The 20,332-nt window shown below is 51.7% G+C and overlaps 1 protein-coding gene across 2 annotated transcripts in view; it reads right to left on the reverse strand.

Moving 5' to 3' along the window:
- Positions 1–8: 8 nt before the first annotated feature.
- Positions 9–20,332, reverse strand: part of LCOR (ligand dependent nuclear receptor corepressor) — a 58,791-nt gene continuing 38,467 nt past the window's right edge. The window contains exons 7-8 of one of the 2 annotated variants that reach the window (XR_003398724.1): positions 4,251–11,871; positions 9–3,927 (exon numbers count right to left, since the gene is read on the reverse strand). Coding sequence is in view for 1 of the 2 variants with exons in the window: in XM_026851619.1 (XP_026707420.1) it covers positions 7,371–11,871 (4,501 nt within the window). In the remaining variant the exon portion in view is untranslated. Of the gene's footprint in view, positions 11,872–20,332 lie in introns of both variants that reach the window. The other variant, XM_026851619.1, reaches the window with a different exon arrangement.

Below are 20,332 nucleotides of genomic sequence, written 5' to 3' on the forward strand. Positions count from 1 at the left end.
CCCCCCCCCCCAATGACATGCTGGACCGAGCCCCCACAAGGAGTGGGGTTATTCCCACCCAGCCCTGAGCCCCGAGAGCTCCTGCCATCAAAGCAGACATTATTACTACAAATCTTATTGCTTGCAGTGCCCCCCACCCTGGGGAACGGCCATCCCAGCCGGCCACAGGAGCTCACTGCCTCCCCGGGGACCATGGCCATCAACCAGGTCTGACATCATCAAAATGAGATGAAGAGAACAAGTTAATGCTTCAACTTTGATGTGACATAAAAATACCCCAAACCAAACACCACCACCACCCACCCCACCCCATCCCTTCCCGTCCCCCCACACAATAGCCAGCCCTTTGGTTGCGGCACGCTGGGCAATACAGCCCCACCAACCAGCACACCAGTCAGAATAAGAACCTGTGGAAAGCCCATGAAATAAATATTTTTAAAAAACTATTTACAATATTAGATCTGTGAGCATGAAGTGAGAGAAAAATGCTTTATCCTGCCCCAAAAAAGCTTAAAAAGTAGGTTAGCATCCTGCCGCCTAGTACAACACTATCTTACATGGCACCTACACATAATATATATTCACATTTCATTTTAAAATTAGGTACTCTTACAAACAGACTTAGAAAACATTGGCTAGCAATGCAGCCCAAGGGACTGCTTGGCCTCCGGACCCATGCCACAAACACCGGCCGGCTGCATCCCAGCTCCTCCGGCTGCCCCCAAGCTGCCAACGTGCCCTGAATCAAAACCGCCAGCTGCCCCCTCCACCGCCCTTTGGGGAGAGGGTGGAAGTGCTCGTGAAAGAGAGGGCTTGTCTGAGGGGAGGGGAGGAGGAAGGATGGGGACCATGATTTCTGCTAAGCCTAGGGGTGAGCTTAATACAAACAAGAACTCCTGAGAACATCTTAGAACAGATGGATTCATTTCACAACCACCAAGCTAAAGGATGGGCTGAACGGACGCTACAACACACGGGGGTGGGGGGACGCGCAATGCGGGGACATCATAGCCTCATAGTTTGCTCAGAAAACCTACTGCTACAAGAAAAGCTGCAGTGACGTTCCTGGGCATGGGGGAAGCCTAGCCCTGTCTCACCCCCAGGCCATGCAGGCATCCAGCCCGAGGACACGGACCCGAGGACGCCTTGGCTGGGGCTCAGCCTTCTTTCCCTGGCATAACCACTGGTGGTGGAAAGGCCAGAGCCTGAGCTGGACGGCAGCCCACACCTCCCTGCTGCCCCAGGCACTGCCCATGCCCACAGGAGGCTGGGAACTGCAGCTTTCCTAGTCGCCTTCAACTGGGAATGCAGTTGTCAGGCTGAAAGAATAGGACCTGGAGAGAGAAACTGTCCATCAACAAGTCTTAAAAACAGGGCAGCGGTACACCCGTGTCCTTCTGAGATTGTGTTTCTATTTCCCGGGAGGTTGCTATGGGGGGCAGAGCTCTCAGAAACACCGGCATTTCCAGAGGTGCCGTGTGAGCGGCTGGGACACAGGCTGGCCTGCAGCTTTGCTCATCCACGCACCAGCAAAAAGTGGCTCGGGCAGCCCGCCAGCCCACTCAGTCCAGCTCCCCCTGGCACAGGAGGGACGAGGACGCAGAGAGCAGCAGGGGCGAGGTCATCTCGCTCTCCTGGCTCGTGGAGGATGATCAGCAACACGGCAGAAAGTTTGCTGAAAGCATCAGCACCAGCCAGCCAGCTCTTTGGAGGAGGTTTGCTGCAAATGCGTCTCACTGACGTGTTGGTAGTTGAACACAGAAACACCACTGCACACAGCAACCACGAGCAAAAAGGACCTCATTAGTGATGAATATAAACATGTGCACACCTTGGATATACTGCACGCAACCTGTCAGCAAAGAAACCCATGCCAGGGCTCGCATTGCTAGACAAGAACCTAACAGTTACAGATGGAAGGAGCCACCCTGGGCTCAAACTGCTCTTGCTGCAGCCCTCAGCTCCCACACAGATAAATTTTGACTCTGAGCACGGCAAAACCAGCCCCTCCCAGAGGTTAGGTAAGATGGATGGTTCCTGACCACATGAAGTGTGAAGACCCGGAGCTGCTGATGACAAGGTGAGAGAGGAAAAGGTAACCATGCAAATGAGAGAAGGGGGCTGGCAGCAAAGGGCCAGTAAGGACATCTGTGGAGGTGCAGAGCTAAGAAGATGCTGCTACTGGTACACGAACCTGGGAGTTGGAGACTAGTTTCAAGAATAGGATGAGAAAGTGGCCAGCAAGGAAAGCCAAAGTAACAGAAAGAGGAGAGGTCTGTTTTGTGGGACACAGCACTTGTGCTGAAATCCGGAGCTGAAGAAGCAGAGCAGGGAGCGGCGGCATGGCCCAGAGGAAGAGGAGCGCAATGAGGCTGCAGAGCTGAGGATGGCACTGTGGTAGTGCCAGTGGGCAGCTCTGCACCATAGCAAACGGAAATGCACTTGATGCCAGTGTAATAATTGTGTTTCTTATTTCCTTCCATTCATTAAGATCATCTGCAGCTCCCTGTGCATCCTGTGCATTGTGAAGAAGCTGCATTTATTGGAAATGGGCTTCTCTAAAGCAGGGGCCATGCAACAGCAGCACACCTCACTTCTGCCTCACTGCAAAACAAACAGAAATGAGTAGTGCACGTCCCAAGTCATTTACAAAGAGCAACAGGTTATGTATATGGTATTAACGTTACTTATTTTTGTGTCTCTTTTGCACTGTTCTAGCTGAAACATGGCTGTGTGGAGACACTAAATTGGGAAGTAAATTGGAAAGAGTAATGCAACATGAGAATTGATTGGGAAAAAAACAAAAGGAGAAAAAAATTCAGATATCTGAGCACTGATAAAGAAAATAGGGCTGCCCAGGCAATGCCACCCTGCCAGGCAGTCACCTCACATGCAGATCCTTCAATTTGCTACCAAACTAAATGGAAATTTCATTTTCTAGCAAATTACAGCATTCCTTCTTCCTGCCCCAAAATAAAGCACTCACAAAAGCAAGTGCAAAGCACATTAAGAGCAGGTCTTGTAGTCTGCAAGACCTAGCAGCTACTATTGGTGTCAAGTGGAGAACACACACAGGAGAGGCAGAGGGACCAAAGACGGCGTCTCCTAGAGCAGTGGCAGCAAGGAAAGGAGCCTGTAAGGGAGCTGGGGGCCTCCTCAGAGCAGAAAGCCTTAATGCTCTTCTAGAGATGACGGCCACCCCTGGCCTACCTTGCCCCTGGGGATCCTCCTCTGGGGTAACCCAAAGGATTGCACAAATCTGTAATTCAGAGAATTTGTACTAAAGCACCTATATTCCTATCTTGAGGTGGGCTGGAGAGGTCATGCCCCAAGTGCTTGCTGCAATCACTCAGCCATAGGTGATGGCTTCACCCTGCCCATCCCTTGGCAAACAAGCTTGCTCTCCATAAAAACTACCTGCATGAGTTCAACCCACCACCCAGTGCAGCAGCTGCAGGAGAAAATGCTCCTGCCAGTTCCTCACAAACAGCACAATGTAGAGACAAATCACTCCAGTTTTCCTCAAAATTGTAATTTTTAAATAAGGGGGAGTTGTTGGGAGGAAAGGAGGAGGCAGAGAGCAGAGCAGCTCTGAGCAGGGTTTATGTGCCTGGCCAGGGAAAGCCCTGTAGAGGCTGCAACGCCAGGGACTGTCCCCAAGGGCAGTGGAGCAGGGAGCCGGTGGGTCCCTGCTGACAAGACCCCAGATCATCTCATCCCACAGGACAGTCCGGCTTGGCACCTCCTGCAAACCCACTGCTCCCTGTCCCTGCAGGTGCCCAAGGTGCTGCTCTGCCATCTGCCCACCTGAGCCAGGCACCCACGAGGCACATGCAGCACATGCCTGGCCTGGGCTAGTCCCAGGCTGCAGGCTGGGCAATTGTATTTAGAAATGGTTTTATTTGAAAAAAAACTCAGAATTATTTGCTTACTCTCAATTAATTTTCTGAAGACAAGAATAACAATCCAAAGCCCAGTTCAGCCCAGCACCCTCTTTTCAGTCCCATCTTGACACAGAACACACCCTCTACCTTTCCTCATTAAAGGGAGAAGAAATTCAGATTTACACCTATGAGGCACAGCTCAGCTCCCATTAAAAGTCAGCAGGATCTTTGCACAGATTTCATGAGTGTTACTCTTTGCACAGGACACGCCAGATCTAATGTGGGAAAGCCAGGGCTTGCTGAACACCTCTGGCATCCCCTAGGGAGGGACAGAGCTGCCAGTTGAAGGTGATAGGAGCCTGGGACAAGCTGCAGGTGCTTTGAGTTTCAGACCACATTGGCCACACACTGCTCATCATGGCCAATGCCACCTTGCTCCCTCCTGGAGCCCTGTGACTCCTACAGCGTCTGCTGACAGGGCTTTGTCCCATGGAGACCTGCCTTCAGCACAGGAAATCTCCATCCAACTAAGCCGAAACACAGCAGTATGACAGAAAACCACAGCCCGAGACTGGAAATCCAAAGGGGTGGGAGAAATATGTTTATCCTTTTAGTATCTCTGACTTCTCCCCGTGACGGGTCCTGGCCATTCCTCTCTGGAACTGACGCCTGGCTGGGACACTGCCGGAACCTCAGTGTGCTGATCCCACCACCGCCCAAGCCAAGCACTGCACACCAAACCAGGACAGACACCCAGACACTGCTCCACCCCTGCACCCATGGGACGCCTGCCATCTCCCACCCTTGCCATGCTCAGCCAATGGGTGCTGGTGGAGCCCTGGGGTGCAGGAAGGCAGCCAGGAGGCTGGAGCAGCAGCACCCCTTCCAGAAAGCCTCTCTCCACTTGCTTTGTCGAGGTTTTTAGCCTAATGAGGTTCCCACTCCCAGAAGCATGGAAGATGGAGAGCAGAGCAGCCTGCATTTACCAGCGGCTAAAAAATTAAAGAGGAGGAGAGAGGGAAAGCCCTGAGGAGCGCTCAGGTGTGTGGTACCCTGCACAGCTCTGCAAGCACAGCCCAGTGCAGATGTTTCAGAAGCAATGAGGAAGGATGGAGAAAGAGGGGTTGTGAAGGACGGGGAAAAGAAGGTCTGCTGTCAGGGAGCAGCATGAGGAGCATAGGTAAGAGGGGTGCTCACACGCACGCCCGGCCCAGGGGAAGGAGGGGAAATCCTGGGCCCGCGTGCCTGTGGAGAGGCTGTCCCAGCCGGAGGCTAGAGGAGGACTCTAAGTATGGATGGAGAAGAGGGGAAGACAACCTGTAAGAAAGGTACAGATCAGTCATTTAACTGCCAACAGTGCCCCCCTGCCTCACACCTCTCCTGAAATGCTTTTAAATCTTTTCTGATGGAATGTTTGACATATTTAATGCATGCAGTAAAAATTAAAGTAATAGATAACTTCATATTAATCTGTACAGGGACTGACAGGCTAGATTTATTCACTTCCTAGCTGTTCAGAGAGTTAACTTATTCTAGCATGATTCAAAGGAAAGGTAACGGATTATTTTTTTTTTAAATCAGCCATTTCATAGTAAGAGAAAAATGTGCCGCAGCCTCGTGTGCGTCAGCACTGGGGGAAGGGAATACCTGCAAGAGAGCCAGTGGTGCTCTGTGAAGGGCATGCGAATCTCAAATGCCTTGTTTCATCCTCTATACTAAATAGGTACAATGAAAGATTTAAAGATGATTATCTGCCTTCCACCTCCAGTCCACGGGCTTTGGGATCTGGGGTTCAATGCCAACCATGAAAAGGAATTCCAGTTGCAGTCGAGCCCTCTCTAGCCTCTGCCCCCAGGGCAGGCATCTCTCAAATGTGTGGCCTGCCCCGGAGCCTTGCTCTGAGCAGGGACAAGGAGATGAGCAGGGATCAGCAAGTGGCTGTTAAAGGTGGGGCAACCCCAGAGCCCGCACAGTGACTTCCCAGGCATTGCCACTTTCTGCACAGGAGGAAGCTTGCATTGGGATTCATGCAAAGGGACTTTGCGCAGCCATGTTAAAGTGGAGCCATGGGGATGCAAGGGCTGAGCAGGGTCCTCTCCCCGAGTGCAGACTGCAACAGACCCTTCTCAGCCACTGAGCATCCCCGCCTGGCAGAGCCAGCACAGCCATGTGCTCTGTGTGCTTCTAACAGGTTTTCCGCAGAGCTGCTAGGCACCATGACCCTGTTCTGCCACTGCAGACCCCCAGCTGGCTTTTAAACATGCTGCAGAGGCTTGCAGAGGCACCCTGCAAAGGTGTCATGTAGGACAGGGTAGAGGCTCGGCCACTTTCAGACTCCACAGCACCAGACGCAAGCAAGAACAAAGCAACCGCAACTTGCTAGTAAAAGGATGAAATGCAAATTACGGTAAAAAATAAACTTAAGTCAGTCCCTTCTCTCAACCCTATTCCAATCAAAAATCCTGGCTTAGGAGGATGCTAGGCAAGACGCACACAAGAGCACAGGGCAAGGGCCAGGGCTCCCCTTCTGCGGAACACCAACATCAGGAGCTCAAGCCTGTGAAAAGGGAGAGAGTCAACCTTCAGCGAAGCACTGCACAAACTGCTTTGCTGTCAGAGACCACAGAAATCACCACAGGGGCAGCAAAATAGGAGAAGGAGGTCTGTCCAAAAGCAGGGCACGGCAGGACCCATTCATCCCTGAAGCCAGCAAGAAATAAAGACGGATACAGCCCAGCGTGCCTGCCCAGCAGCAGTGGATGTGGCAGGCTGGTACCCAGAGCCACCGCAGCATCTCCCCTGCCACCTCCGCCTGAGCAGGACCTCCCCACCCCACGGGCTGTGCAAGGGGGGAGCGAGGCAGCCATCAGCAGTACGCACACCAGTAGCTAATTAATACTTTTAAGCAGGTAACAGTATGGGACACCAGCAGCTGCTACTAACGAACCAACAAAGGACAGATTTGCCTTTCTCTCCCTCAGTGATGGGAAATGGTTTTGGTTTTGCTTTAAATGCCACTAAGAAGACAGACAGAAGGAGGACTCTGAAGGAAAGGGAAATGTTTGCGTGCACCCGAAGGCTGCCAAAAGCTACTTCATGTGCACGAAGGTGGTTTTCTTTCTGCTACAGTACAAGTGCTTGTGCCTCAAGTATAAAACGCAAGCCTCCAAATCACACAGACGAGCTTCTTATTTTTATTTTTAAAGTGATAAATAAGGCACTGTACTTTTAACTAAAACTGCCTGGTTCCAAGTTTAAAAACCCAAGGAACGTTCAAACTGCAGAAACTTCCTTCTGAACAGCAGAGCCAGACAAGCCGACCTCTTCTCTGTCCAAAACACATCTGCTGATGCCTAAAATCACAGGCGTTATCTTTTAACTGCGGATTTTTAAAGGCTTGCTACAGCTTATAAAAGCAGCTTTAGTTAATGCATGGTAAAGGGTTACTACTGTACACCAGTTTTGTACATGGCTACTGGTTCTTCGCTATTTTGGGTCCAGTCGTGAGCGTTTGCTGTGCGAACAGTCCACTTTTGCCCTCAGCTTCCTCTTGCCCTGCGACCCACTGCTCTCCTGCATCTTCTTCATGGACCTGGTCAGGGTCTTCCCACCACTGGGCTTCTTGTTGGCCATCTTCTGTGACCGTGTGGAGGACTCTCCCAGGGGCTTCTGCTTCAGGGACTTGGCTAGCTCCTCGTGGCTGGGGGGCAGCACAGCCCGTCTGCTCGTGTTCTCCTTGCCCTTCCGCAGGGAGAGCCGCACCTTCTCCAGCTGCCTTTTCGGGGCTCTCTTCTCTTTCAATGACATTTTTCTAGCCAGCTTATTGCTCCTCTCCATGGCAGCCTGCTTTCGGGTGGCAGGAGTTTTTGCGCTGACCTCCGAATGCTTTATTTTACTGGCCTTCTTGGCAGGCAGCTTGTCCTTGGTGGAGGAGCCGGACCGCTCCTGGGTGCTCCCACTCTCCTTCAGCATCCTCTTCTTCCTGTTGAGCTGGAGGTCAGCTTTGGACAAGGGATCCTCCTGGGATCTGCTCTTCCCCTTCCGCCCCTTCCCCATCCCATCCACTGATGGAGATTTAGCAGGAAAGGCATCCGCTTTGATCTGCAAGGCCAACTTCGGAGACATCAGCGGGTTGATGCACACACTCTTCCGGCTATGCTTGCTGTCCAGAGACAGGTGGTCCCCCGGGCCATCACCCTTCTTCTCCACTTTCACCATGCGGTGCTGGGCTCGCAGCTTGCCCCGTAGGTTGGAGTACTTGCGCAGGATCCTAGTGCTGGCCTGTGTGGGCAAGCTGTGGGCAGGCTGGATGGTTTTGTCTTCACTCAGGTCTTCGGTGCCAACATTAGTGGGAGACATCTGGCTGGGAGTGGTGGCTTCTTCAGCCTCCGCTTTATCAGTGTTCTCTCGAATTTTAGCCCAAAGCTTTTGGTTCTTCAGGTTATTCCGAGCTGGGGTAGTGGCAGCGAACTTCTTGAGGTGTTTTTTCAAACGTTCAGCTTGGAGTGAGCTGGGGTAGAGACTGGAGGAGGAATATTTCTGCATTGGGACTTTGATGGGGGGGATCTCCCCAGGGAGACGGGTGTTCAGTTTCTTCACGATAACTAGAGACCTGGTTTCAGTTGTCTCCAGAAACCATTGGCAGATGTCGGACAGCTTAAAGGCCTTCATAAACAGCATCTGGACAGGTGAAAGCTTCTGCACTTCCAGAGAGCCTCTACTTTTCCGTGTCCTTTTCTTGCTTTTCCAAATCTCTTTCAGTTTGTCAGCTTTGTTCTTTACCTTGGGAGTTGGCTGCACCTCCTTTTCCAGCTGAATCCAGCCTTTCTGAACTTTCATGTACTGGGCGTTGAACTCAGCAATGAGCTCCTGGTTCTCCTCTTCAGCACACCACTCCATGAACTTTGGTTTGCTGTCAGCCATGTCTATGTCCTCCAATGCTGGGGAGTCATCATTCCCTGAATTGCTTTCGTCCCTCAGTTTGGGGATCGCTTGCATAGACTCCTTCCCTTGTGTGCTCTTTTTTGCAGTGTCTATGGGTGCGTGTGCGTGTCTTAAGTTATAAAACTGCAGGGCAACTTTTTTATGCTTTGCAGCCTTTGCTGGAAGATGCTTGCTTCCACCTCTGCTGCTGGGACATGGAGGTGAATTGGCCACTGGCTCATAGTTCTCCAGCTTGCCTGTGTCTATGGCACTGTCAGAGCTCTCCTCATCATTCACGCTGGCATCATCTGGTTTCACATCCACTTGCTCGGCATCATTTGCAGGTACACTGCTCTCTGGAGGGAGGAGAATGCTTGTCTTCTCAGAATCAGCCTGGACAATGATTTCCAGCATCTCACTGGGTTGACTTTGGCTGCTGTTAGCAGGGGGGTTGTCTTTAGAGGAATTTTCTCCCTCTGCTGAAGTCTCTTTCACTAAGATGCTTTTATAGGTTTGTCTGGTAGTGACACCATTCTCCTCAGCTGGCTGCTGCTCGGTGATGTTCTTTTGAGCCTGGCCAGTGCCTGGCCCCTCACTGGTTTTGAGCAGCGCACTGGGGAAGCAGTCATTTGGGAAGTGCATGGATGCAGCCCCATCCAGGTGCACCTCTCTCTTGAACCGCTTAGCGCCAGGACTCTTAGAGAGTTTGATCTGAAGGCAAGGAAGCTGCACAGAGCTGGAAGAAACAGCATCCTCAGAACTGTCCTCAGCAGGCGACTGAGATTGCTGGCTTCGGAGACACCGGTCCGATGCCACAAGCACTCTCCTGCCTTTCTTTCGCTTCTTGTCTAGATTGTCTTTGGAAGACACAGAGTCATTCCCTGCAGTGTCTGAACCATCAGGTTCAGGCAGCATTTCCTCTTCAACAGGCTCTTTTTCACCTGCTGGGCTGTTATTCTCCACTGACTGCCCTTCAGAGATTTTGGGGAGGGCTGTGCTGGCCAGCACAACCTCCTCTTGTTCAGCGGAGCTGTCACCCACCATACCTGATAATTCGGCTTCTGGTTCAGCATCAATGCTTTTGTTCACATCCATGCACTGCAAGGTGGTGGTGGGCTCCGGGGGGCTCTCCCCATCCATGGTGGCAGGGGGCTCATCGGGAGCCTGCTGGCCTGGAGAGCATGGGGAGGGCTCTGGCAGACACAGCCTGCAGGGCTCTGTGTCCCCTGCGCTTGGAAGCTGGGCAGGATCCCTGGCACCATCATGGGTCAGGGGTACTGTGTCCGCAGTGGCAGAGGGCTGCAAGGGGGACTTTGGCTCTGGGCTGGTGGGGAGAGCTGGATCTGTTTGTACATTGGAGCCTGGGCAACCTTCCTCCCCGCTGGGTGCTTCTGAGATGGGAAGGGCAGCAAAATCGGCAGCCTGCCCGCCACCACTGCCATCCCCAGAGGAGCCCAGGCTGCTACCAGCCTCCCAGGGGACAGTGCCTCCTGCTCTCATCCCCTCTCCTTCTGTAGGAGGGGAGCCAGGGGGTGGTGAGCCAGCTGAGCTGTCCTCTTTCTGGGGGCTGGGTGGAGCAGAGAGGGAGAAGAAGGGCACGGCCATTGTGGCTTCCCTCGACCGCAGTGCCCGGGTATCCCAGGGCTGCACAGGGGCCGGCTCAGCAATTTCTTTTGTTTCTCGGTTGGTTGGTGCCCCTTTAGCCAGAAGCCTCAGGGAAACCCTCTTCTCGCCTTCCCGTCCTGCCCCTGCAGAGCCCCCCACCGAGAGCACCAGGGGCGGCTTAGAGCTTACGAGGGTCTCTGTTCGCAGTGCCGGGCTGCTCCCCCTCTCCTCTGCCCGGGAGCTCTTAACCAGCGTGCGGACAGTCGGGAGCTCGCAGCACTCCCCGTTGAAGTAGTACCCCCGCGTGCTCTTCCTCGCTGTCTTGCGGGATGACACCGACCGCTGGGTCTCAAAATGGCACTCAGTGATGGGCTGGCTGATGTAGACCACGTCGCACTGGTTGTCGTAGTCATTGATCCTCAGCCCCGATGTCTTCTTGCTCTTACGAGTGGATCTGAGGGAGGCTGCCTTGGCGCGAGGGTGCCCACCAGGGGTCCGGTGGGCAGCTGGCGCAGTGCTGGCGGGCAGCCAGCCCTCTTTGGACTTGTCAAGTGGGCCCTTGTCGGCTGGATGCAGGTGGCAGCCTGCCTTGCCCTTGGCCATGGCGTGCAGGTGGTTTTCTTGCTTTGGTCTTGCATCTTGTTCTTTTGCGTCTAAGTCCTGGAGCAAAGATGCTTTTGAGCTGCATTGCAAAGTGTTCTCTTTGTCAGCTCTGCGAGGAGGGGTCACTGCAAAGCTGGGATCCCAGGACTCTTCTGGAAGAGCTCTAAAAGAGCTCTTTTGGGACCCCAGACAGCCATCTAAGCTGTCCTCGCTGCCGTTCACATTTGCTACTTTGACCGAGATATAACCTTCCACAAAAGTCTTACCTGCTAGCTGCTCTTTACTGTCCTCACACTTTCTGACACTGGCTTCTTGCTCGTGTCCAGCAGCTTGCTGCCCTTCCAGGCTCTTTGCAGCATGATGGAAATTCAAAGAGGAAGAGTTTAATGTGCTGAGGTATCCTTGGGTGGAGCTATCCTTTGGACTAGCAGAACGAAGCCTGGTGATGGGGAGCTCGAAGTCCCTCCTCAAAGCAGGATTGGAGCTCTCTGCTCTGTCCAGAGACTTCAGCTCCATCGGCTGCTTCGAGGCTTGTCCCGTAACATGCAGGGGGCCATCGGACCCCAACTGTCCTGGGTCCGAGGAAGAAGGGGGCTTTGATTCAGTACAAGTAGCACCCTTATCCTGATTTTCAGTGCTTTGCTGGCTACAACCAGAGCCACAAGTAGAGGCCTCCATGTTCTCAGATTCAGACAACTGCTGGCCTTCGGAGTCTGGTTGTACTTCAGTGTATATGTCGTTTAGCACACGAATGAATTGCTTCTGGTGATGTGTACACAGTCTGACCATAAACTTTTCCAGTGGAGACTTCGGCTGATTGTTAGAGTCTATTGCTATTGTCTCTGCTGCATCCTCACTAGAGAGACAAAGAGAAAGGCAATCAGTAACATGTTCCAAGGAATGAAAGTTTATGCTACAAAACTGGAATAACCCTTCTCCTCCCACTCAGGCATATTGCTTGCCTGACCTCCAGGTGAGATCAAGCATCCTGTTGTCACGGGGCTCGCAGGTATCCCTTCAGTCCCCACCACGCACACTTACGTATGCACATTGCTGGCAAGACATGGACTGCACTTCTGTTTGGCTCCCCCTGCCACAGCACCCACAATTACACTTCTGCCTAGGACATCCTGGTGTGTAGGCACCATGTGACATGTTCAAAGCAAACCTAAATTTCCCAGTGAGAATCAGATTTAGTATGTGCACAGTGCACAGTGCAGAAGGCCCAGCACTTCTGGGACCCACCAGGACAACTGCACACCTCTGCTCAATCTGCACAGTCAGACTGGGCGGGAGCAGAGCAGCATCCCACTTGGGCAGCCAGGTGCCAGAAATCTTGAGCTACTGTAAATCTTCAAATTCTGCTTATGCCTCGGTGGCAGAAGATGGGTCTAGGGCAAACTGAGCAGATCTAAGCCTCCTCTGTAATCAGTGCAGAAATTCTGGTGAGCTCCCAACCTGCAGAACGTGCAGGCAACAATGCACCCTTCTGTGGTGCAGTGCCTTGCTATTTGCACTGACCTTTGATTTACTGCCATTTAATAAAGTGGCTCTGCAGCTGATGGGCTGACTGTCAGCGTGCAGTGGTTACTCAGAAAGGTCTGCTTCCACTACCTAGCTCTCAAACCGAGGTGATTATCATTTACCTGCTTGGCAGAGGCAATTAATTAGGACTTATTGGTGGAGAGGTTAAGGGATAATTACCCAGTGTTTGCCTGAACTCATCAGGAGTGCCACGGCAGGTGCTGTTATCAAGACCATATCTATTTCCAACGGCAGCGCAGGCGACTCCCACCCAGTCCTCGCCACCCCGAGGGGGCTGCGCGCCTTGGCACCCATACTGCCTGGCACAGGATCTTTGCCAGCAACTTTGGGTTGCTTTGCAGTAACAGTTGCACTTTGTACCTCCTGGCCTTGTAACGGAGGAGTGAAAGTTGTTTCCCCCCCCTACAGCCTTGCTCTCACCCCCACCCCAGCATCAGACACTGACTTCACTCGCTTGGCTGGGTTGAGGGGGGCAACACTTATCACAGGATTCAGGGCCAGGGTGGGGAAAAGCAGCTTTACCTGGAGTGGGTTTTCCCTCTCCACACTGCAACGTGCAGGGCTCAATAGGTGAACAAGGAGGAAGAACCTGGGCTCGGAGGAGCCGTTGGCAGAGAGAAGGAGGAGGGAAAGCCAGGGACCCAAGCCAGCCGTGCTCGGTGGCAACCAGCATGCTGGAGCCAGCCCCAGGCAGCCCTCACCTGCTGCTCCCTTGCTGCTTGCTGGCTGCTTTCTTTGAACTGACCAGTGCCAAGGAGGCACCTCCAGCAATCTGCTCCCAAACTTGGCAAAGGGCAAGGAAAGGTGCCCAGGGGCCGCTTCGGGCCCTGGGCTGGCCAGGTGGCACCCAGAAACCCTAGGCTGCAGCCAAGCCTGTAGTGAGCATCTGGTAGCCAGCCCTTTGTTTTCCAATTTCCCCAAATTTTTAAGCGTAATGAGGCTTTGCCTCTTAGTCACAGCCACTCAGTTTCCTTAAAGGCTTCTTGGGCAGGGTTTTCCCAAAACCGCCCGGAAAGGCTGAGCGAGCTCAGCTCGCCGAATGTGCTCCGGCACCTCCAGAACAAACTCCCAGGGTTAGCAATAAACAACGTACCTCGCTTTACTACACCCGGGCGAGAAAAACGCCCTCCAGCAACCGTCTCAACTGGTTCTACCTGGCGCTGCGATGACTTTCAATTTGCAATGCCTGGGATTAGTTTAAATAAAAACGCTCAGGTACAACCTGGCCCCTCTCCAGAGCTCTGCATGGGAAGGGTTGTGTCAGCCAGGATCTCTTACACAGCCCAGCTCCTCCCCTTGCCCTGTTGAATAACAAAGGGGATAAAAAAAACCTTTCACCTCCCCTGCAAGAGGAGGGCTTGGAGCAGGGGGCTTTGGGAAGAGGCAGAGCTCAGCACAACTTTTTTCCACCTTTGCAAAGAGGGCGGTTGCTTTCCTCTTACCAGCTCACAAGCCCAGCTCCTATGAGCAGCAGCCATCTTCCCCCAGCGAGCCTGAATTTATAATGGCAGTGGCAGAGGTGTGGCCCTGCCCTGGCCCACCCTGCTGCCATGCTCCCCGGGCAGCCTTGGGAAGCTGTTACAATGGCAAAACAGCCAACTCCCTCCTTGCCAGGGTGCCTTTGGTGCTACGCACAAACGCCTGCAAAGGAAGCACCCATGGCACAGACAAAGCGGTTGCCCAGGTGGGTGGTGAGGAAGGAAAGTTGAGATACAGGCTGGGAGATGCCTGGCCAGTGAGGAGATTATGGGTCTGTGTACAGAGTCCCTAATTTGGGAGAAGGAACCCAAGTAACCAGGCATGGTCCTTCCTCACCTTGCAGCAGCCATGCTGAATGCAATGGGTTGGAGGTCATGCCTGCTTTGCATGGGTGTGTGGGGCAGCAAAAGGCCCATGTTCTGCTTGTATGGCGGAGGGGACCTGGGCTCCCTGGTCCTAAAGACTCCAGGGTGGCATTTCTGCCTTGTCTTCAACTAATTTCTTTCTCTGAAGTGTGACTGAGGCCATAGTGCTTGTTTTCACCTTATTTGCCCCACTGTAGTCCAAGGAGTAAATCTGAGATACACACACGTACAAGTATTTTTCCTGCTCAATAAAGGAAATAAATCTATCCAGCCTTGATGCCCTTTGTCCTTAGAAGACCCATCTCATGCTCAGCAATATAGTTCACCTGATTCTGCAGGCAGGTTGCATTCAGGGCCCTCTGCTTTCACCTCATGTTGGCTCAAAGATAGGCTGCAACTTCTTGCCTTGAGTTCATCTGTTCCTTCCCTACCTCACCCCTGTTGGGTACTGCAGGCAGTATCCCCTTTTTCTCAGTTTCAAAGGACAACCCTGAGGCAGAGCTCTCCCCACCACCTGCAGCTGGGCTCTGAGCACAGCTGGATCCCACCTCAGTCCTTCCTCTCCCCGTTCCCCTGGGCTGCTGAGTTGCAGCCTGTGCCTCTCCATGCCCAGATCTCCCAGACACAGCTCTGTGCTCACTGGGACCTGCTTATATGCGGGCCTTCATAGCTGTCCAGTAGTTCCCACCATTCCTGTCTGTTCTAGCTATTATTATTAAATAAAACATGTCCATGACCATTCTCTTGCCCAGTGGCTGATGGATGCAGGATTGCCTGCATCATCGCTACTTCAGGCAGTTTCTGAGAAGGGCTTGCTTCATGCTCAGGTGTAACAGAAGAGTTTATATTTCAAGTGCCCCACGGCTTCAGGTAGGGTTGCTTACTGATTGTGTAAACTGTTGCAGAGAAGCTGTTTATTTACGTGGCTTATCAGAGAGGAGAGGAGAGGTGAGCTGAATGCAGAGCTGAAGTGCCTTCCCAGGGGAAGATGCTGGCTACTAACAGGTTCCTCAGCCCTGCAGGCAAAGGCGCAGTGAGAGCTGAAGACCGACTGGCGAATGCAGAGGAATTGGGAACAAATGTAAGGAAATATTGTCCTTGGGAGGCAGCTACCCCTGTTTCTGAAGCGCCCGCATTTTGGGAGGCACAGGTCAGCCTGGCAGAAGCTGCTGGGCTCAGCAGATATGTGAGGGAGCCCAGGGCAGCCCATACCATCTGCACCCTCTCCCCAGTGCCCACGCTCACCCCTTCCCACAGGGCTTGCCCTGAGGCTCTCTTAGTTTTGGGTGTGCATGAGGACTGTGTCATCTCTCTCAAAGGCTGGAGAGGTCACAAGCCTGCTGCAGCTCTGCGGCTGGGGAGGGGTGACTTACTGGGGATCCCTTATGCCTATAGCCAAGCTGCAAGCATAGTCACAAACCTGTATGGGGTACCCAGAAGGATTCACTAAGATGGGAGAGACAACCCACCTGCCAGTGAGCTTTCCTGCAGAACCTGGGGGATGGCAGGTCTGCCCTTTCTGGCCACCAGCCTTGAAAGCTGCCTACACCCCGCCTGCAGCCCCCCAGCACGTGTCACCTTGTGTCAGCAGGACACCCTGGGGTCCCAAGCAAATCTTATCACCTGAGCCTCTTGCTACCTCCTGGCCCTTCTAGCTTTCCCAGGGCAGCCCTGTTCTCTCCTCCTTCCCTGCCTGCCGCAGAAGGTGTCAGAGGCATCAAGGGGCAGGAGCTGTCAGAGACACAAACGGAGCTGTTGCTATGCAACCCTGGTGGTGCAGCAATTAACGCTGGGGAAAACGTGCTGTGCTCTAAAGCTATTTGCATAGCTGCGTGCTGCAATACATTTGTTTGCATTGTGCCTCTACTGTTTAGTGGAGTTTGAAGTCAACCCTCCTCCAGCTTTGCTGGGGGGTTACCTGGGGCATCCAACAAAGGCTACGCGGTTGGGGATGATGGGGCTGGGGGAAAGCAGGGGTTTGTCTGTCTGTAACACATATAGACTGCACAGGTATAGGATTTACAGTATGGGGGGGAAAGGACAAATTATTTGGATTTCATCCTATGCAGCCCGAGGAGCTTTGCCCACCTTGCGGAGCCAGCTCGTGCCATGCCCCTGGCCCGCTGGTGGGGTTGCCACATCTCCACTCTTCTGGGTGCACTGGAGTGACAGTGCGCTTGTTCTGCTTGTGAATGCCAGACACAGCTTTACGGGCAGCCCAGCCTGCCTGCGATTCAAGAATGTATTTTGGAGGGGAGCAAGGGGGAGAAGAAAGAGAGGGAGAAAGAAATCAACTGGTTCATACAAACCTACCTGGGATGCCGGTCTCCGAAAACCTGTTGATTGCCAACTGCAATCTTCTGGTTTACCCACCCCAAGTTTGTCACTATTGAACATGAAGCCTGTGCCCTTTTTGGGTTTCTTTTTTAGCCCTTGAACATTGGTTTGATTGATTATAAGTTTACAGGTATGTTTTGTACCTCAGAGGCACAATAAGCAGCAGCAGAACAAAAGTTCAAGGCTAAGTGTTTCTGTTCCTTTCAGACCACTCTAAGCACCAGGATTATAGTTCTGTAAAAGAAACAAAACATAGCTATAAACTTATAAAATCCAATTTAGTATTCTTACGGGGATGACCTCTCCCCTCCCTCTCCTGCTGTCACACAGCTGACTCCATGCTGGTTGGTGGAGCGCTGCCTTTTACCACCCAAAACCAGAGGTACCACTAGAGTACCCTACCAAGCCAAAGGCTGCCTTGGAAACCTGGCTAAAAGTGGAGATTTGAGAAACATGGATGACTAAGAAGAAAGCCTAACTTGTGAGCGATGCTCTCCATCAGCTGAACTCAAAGCACTGACCATGCCCACTTTGACCCCAAGGTCGGAGGCAGCGTATCTCGCTGCCTTCGGGTAGCACCTCCAGCCCTGCTCGTTTCAGTCACTTAATTATTTTTCAGGGTGAATGGAAATGCTATTTTGAGGGATTGCAAAGGAGGAGCAGCCTCTTAAAAGGAGGTTGCTCACCACTGGCAGTCAGGTGAGCTGACCCCAGCCCCAGGGGCATTGTGAATTCTGTGTGCTGAATGCATGCTTGAAAGCAGCTGTGACTGTGGGTTGCGAAAGGTGGGCTCGCTTGCCCTAGTGTTGGGGGGGGCTGCATGCAGAGGCACACAAGGGTCTTTGCCAATAGAAGGGGGAAATGAGTTCTCTGCCAGCCGCGGTTTGGCTTGCTGGAGTGGCTGGGTGAAAGCAAACACCACTGGGGAAGGGCACTGGACCAAGGCAGGAGGTGGCACCATGTCTTTCAGCAGCAGCCCACACCAACGTCACCACAGTAGACATGGAGCCATGGCTACTGCCAGCTCTCTGCCTGAAATTATTACCCCAGGGTGGCAAAAGGCAACCCACGTTGCATCTTCCCCACTCCATTTGACCCACGGTATCATGCTCAAACCCATCTTCACTCTTAGCTGCAAGACCTCGCGCTTTGAGAGGTAGAGGTGAGGGGTCATGCTTTCTTCTGATGGCACGACTCTGGGGTGCGGCAATCCCTTGCAGGGGATGGGCAAAACAGCCATGTAAGCCACTGCAGCAAGATTTTCTGTAGCTCATCTCTTAAAGTCCCAATTAAAGGCTGACACTGGATGTACCAGTTTAAATGCCTGTATTTCAATCCTCAGAAATATGCCTGGCACCTAACACTCCCCACACAGATGAATGAGTCCCTTCACACCTCTGTGGGCGCTACAGTAATTCTCTCTCACTGCACTGAAAAAAAATAGATGAGCAGCACAGAAAGAGCTGAGGCTCCACACAACAGTTAGCGAGGAGAAAAAGCATTTTTCTTCTCTAAATTAAAAGCCGAAGTTGTGCAAAGCACAGCCAAAATAACTATGGAAATATTGCTGTGGAGTTCTCAAGGCTCCTGAATTTATGCCGTCCTTGGTGACGTGCGTGGGGATGGATTGAGCTTGCATTTCAACTGAAAAGCAGGAAGAAACAAGTTATAGATGGGTTTTGTTTGGTTGGGGTTTTTGTCAGTTGCATTTATTAGTCAAGGTATCCAGGTTATACAATAAGCCAACTAACTGGATAAACAACAGACATCCATTACAGATTCAGACTTTTAACCCTTCAGAGTAGTGTCTTTTATTTGTTAATTTATTTTTAAAGTAGTCAAACACTAAAAATCACCTTCTCCCCACCTGTAACCAAATAAAAATCAAACAAACCAAAAGTGGTCTTATATTAAAAGAAACAATAGTAACCTCAATTAAGTTTATCTTTTTTATATTCCTGTTATAGCTTACTCCACTCCCACCTTCCCCAAGTAACTAACCCAACCGTATTCAATAGTAGTTTATCATCACTTGTAATACTTCTAATACAATATTTAATGACTAATTAAAATCTTACCACTGAGCTATTGCTTTAAAACCAAGGGAGATTTATCATGTTGGAAACATTAGTCTACATACCAGCTTTCAAAGCCTTTCCAGAATTGTCCTTCTAATTTTTCTAATTATCAAGGACATCTGGGATCTTTCCTTTAAGGAAAAAAAAAAAAATTACCATCAGTGTTTCTCTCTGAGGCAGTACTCAGCATCTTCCCTGAGCTAGGTGCTCCAAAAATATAGGTTTCACCAGGAAGACCAGAACAGATAGAAAAATAGATAGCAGATAGCACCAAAAGACAAATAACAAAAGCATGCAGGGCAAAAAAAAAGTTCTCATTTTCTCAGATTTGCACACAATGATTTTCTGTTTTGCACATGTTTTTAAAAAAGCAGCACTCAGTTAAGGCAAGGGAGAATGAACCACAGGGACCAGTCCTGTGGAGTAGGGAGGGATGCCCTCAGTATCTTTACCAGTGCCCGGTATGAGTTGGGAGCACATGCTGGCTCTGGACTGGAGATGAGGCAGACGTACAGCCTCTCCCCCGCTCCCGAGCCCACCGCCGTGGGCTCCCCGCCTGTCCTGCAGCAAACTGGGGACAAATCTCAGCCCTTGGGCATGCACACAGGTCAACTGGAGCCACTGCAGCCACAGAGGTTCAACAGGAGGCAAACCCCCCCCACCGAAGGGGCACTCATCTGCAGTAAATTAAGGTTTGCAAGCAGGATATGCTGTGCTGTGATAAATCCCACCTTCCGCTCCTAAACTGCACCTATACTACAGGGCTGCACCTGCGAGGTGGAAGAAAACCCAAATGTATCAGATTCTCTCTCTGCAGACGTGCTGGTCCCAGCTCCAGCAGGCACACTGCCACGCACAGCCACTGTCTACTTCTAGAAATCTTCAAGGATTTAAAAGTCTGCAAATATCCAGGATATTTTTTTTTTTCCAGCATGGATATGAAAAAACAAATGCAGCAACTAGGTAGAGCACTCACTAGAGCTAATCACACTGCACAACCTGGTCGTCAAAGCTTGGGAGGGGCCAGTGGAAGACATTTGGAGAGCAGAGGGTATCTTGGGTGCAATTAACAGACGTTGGGGGATATGACCCCATTTCAGATAACCTGGAGATTCACATAATTGGGCCTCAGATAATCAAGGCCATGCTGTTAATAGAAACAGTATCACAACTCCTAACAGCAGCATTTCCCACGTGCCGATGCTATACCTCCTTGCACAAAAACGCCTAGCAAAATATGAATTAGCGGTTTGATATGTGTCTGAATTCTCTGTCAACTGCCAGGCTGAGCAACAAACCCTGTTTCTGGTGCACCACTTCGGCTGGCTGCTTGGGAAATAGGTTAAGGCAGAGAAGTGGATTGCAGCCCTGGATGCCTAGGGACGAGGCTGTCTCAGAGCTGACGGGCTAGGTAAGCTCTATTTTGAAAGTGGGTTAATTTAACTGCCATTCAACTACCATTAAATGATGTAGGTTAATTTTATAGTCAGATAACTATTAAGAAACCAAAACA

The sequence above is a fragment of the Athene cunicularia genome, assembly GCF_003259725.1.
Source record: "Athene cunicularia isolate RWA chromosome 6 unlocalized genomic scaffold, athCun1 chr6_part1, whole genome shotgun sequence".
In the NCBI taxonomy this organism is placed as follows: Eukaryota; Metazoa; Chordata; class Aves; order Strigiformes; family Strigidae; genus Athene; species Athene cunicularia.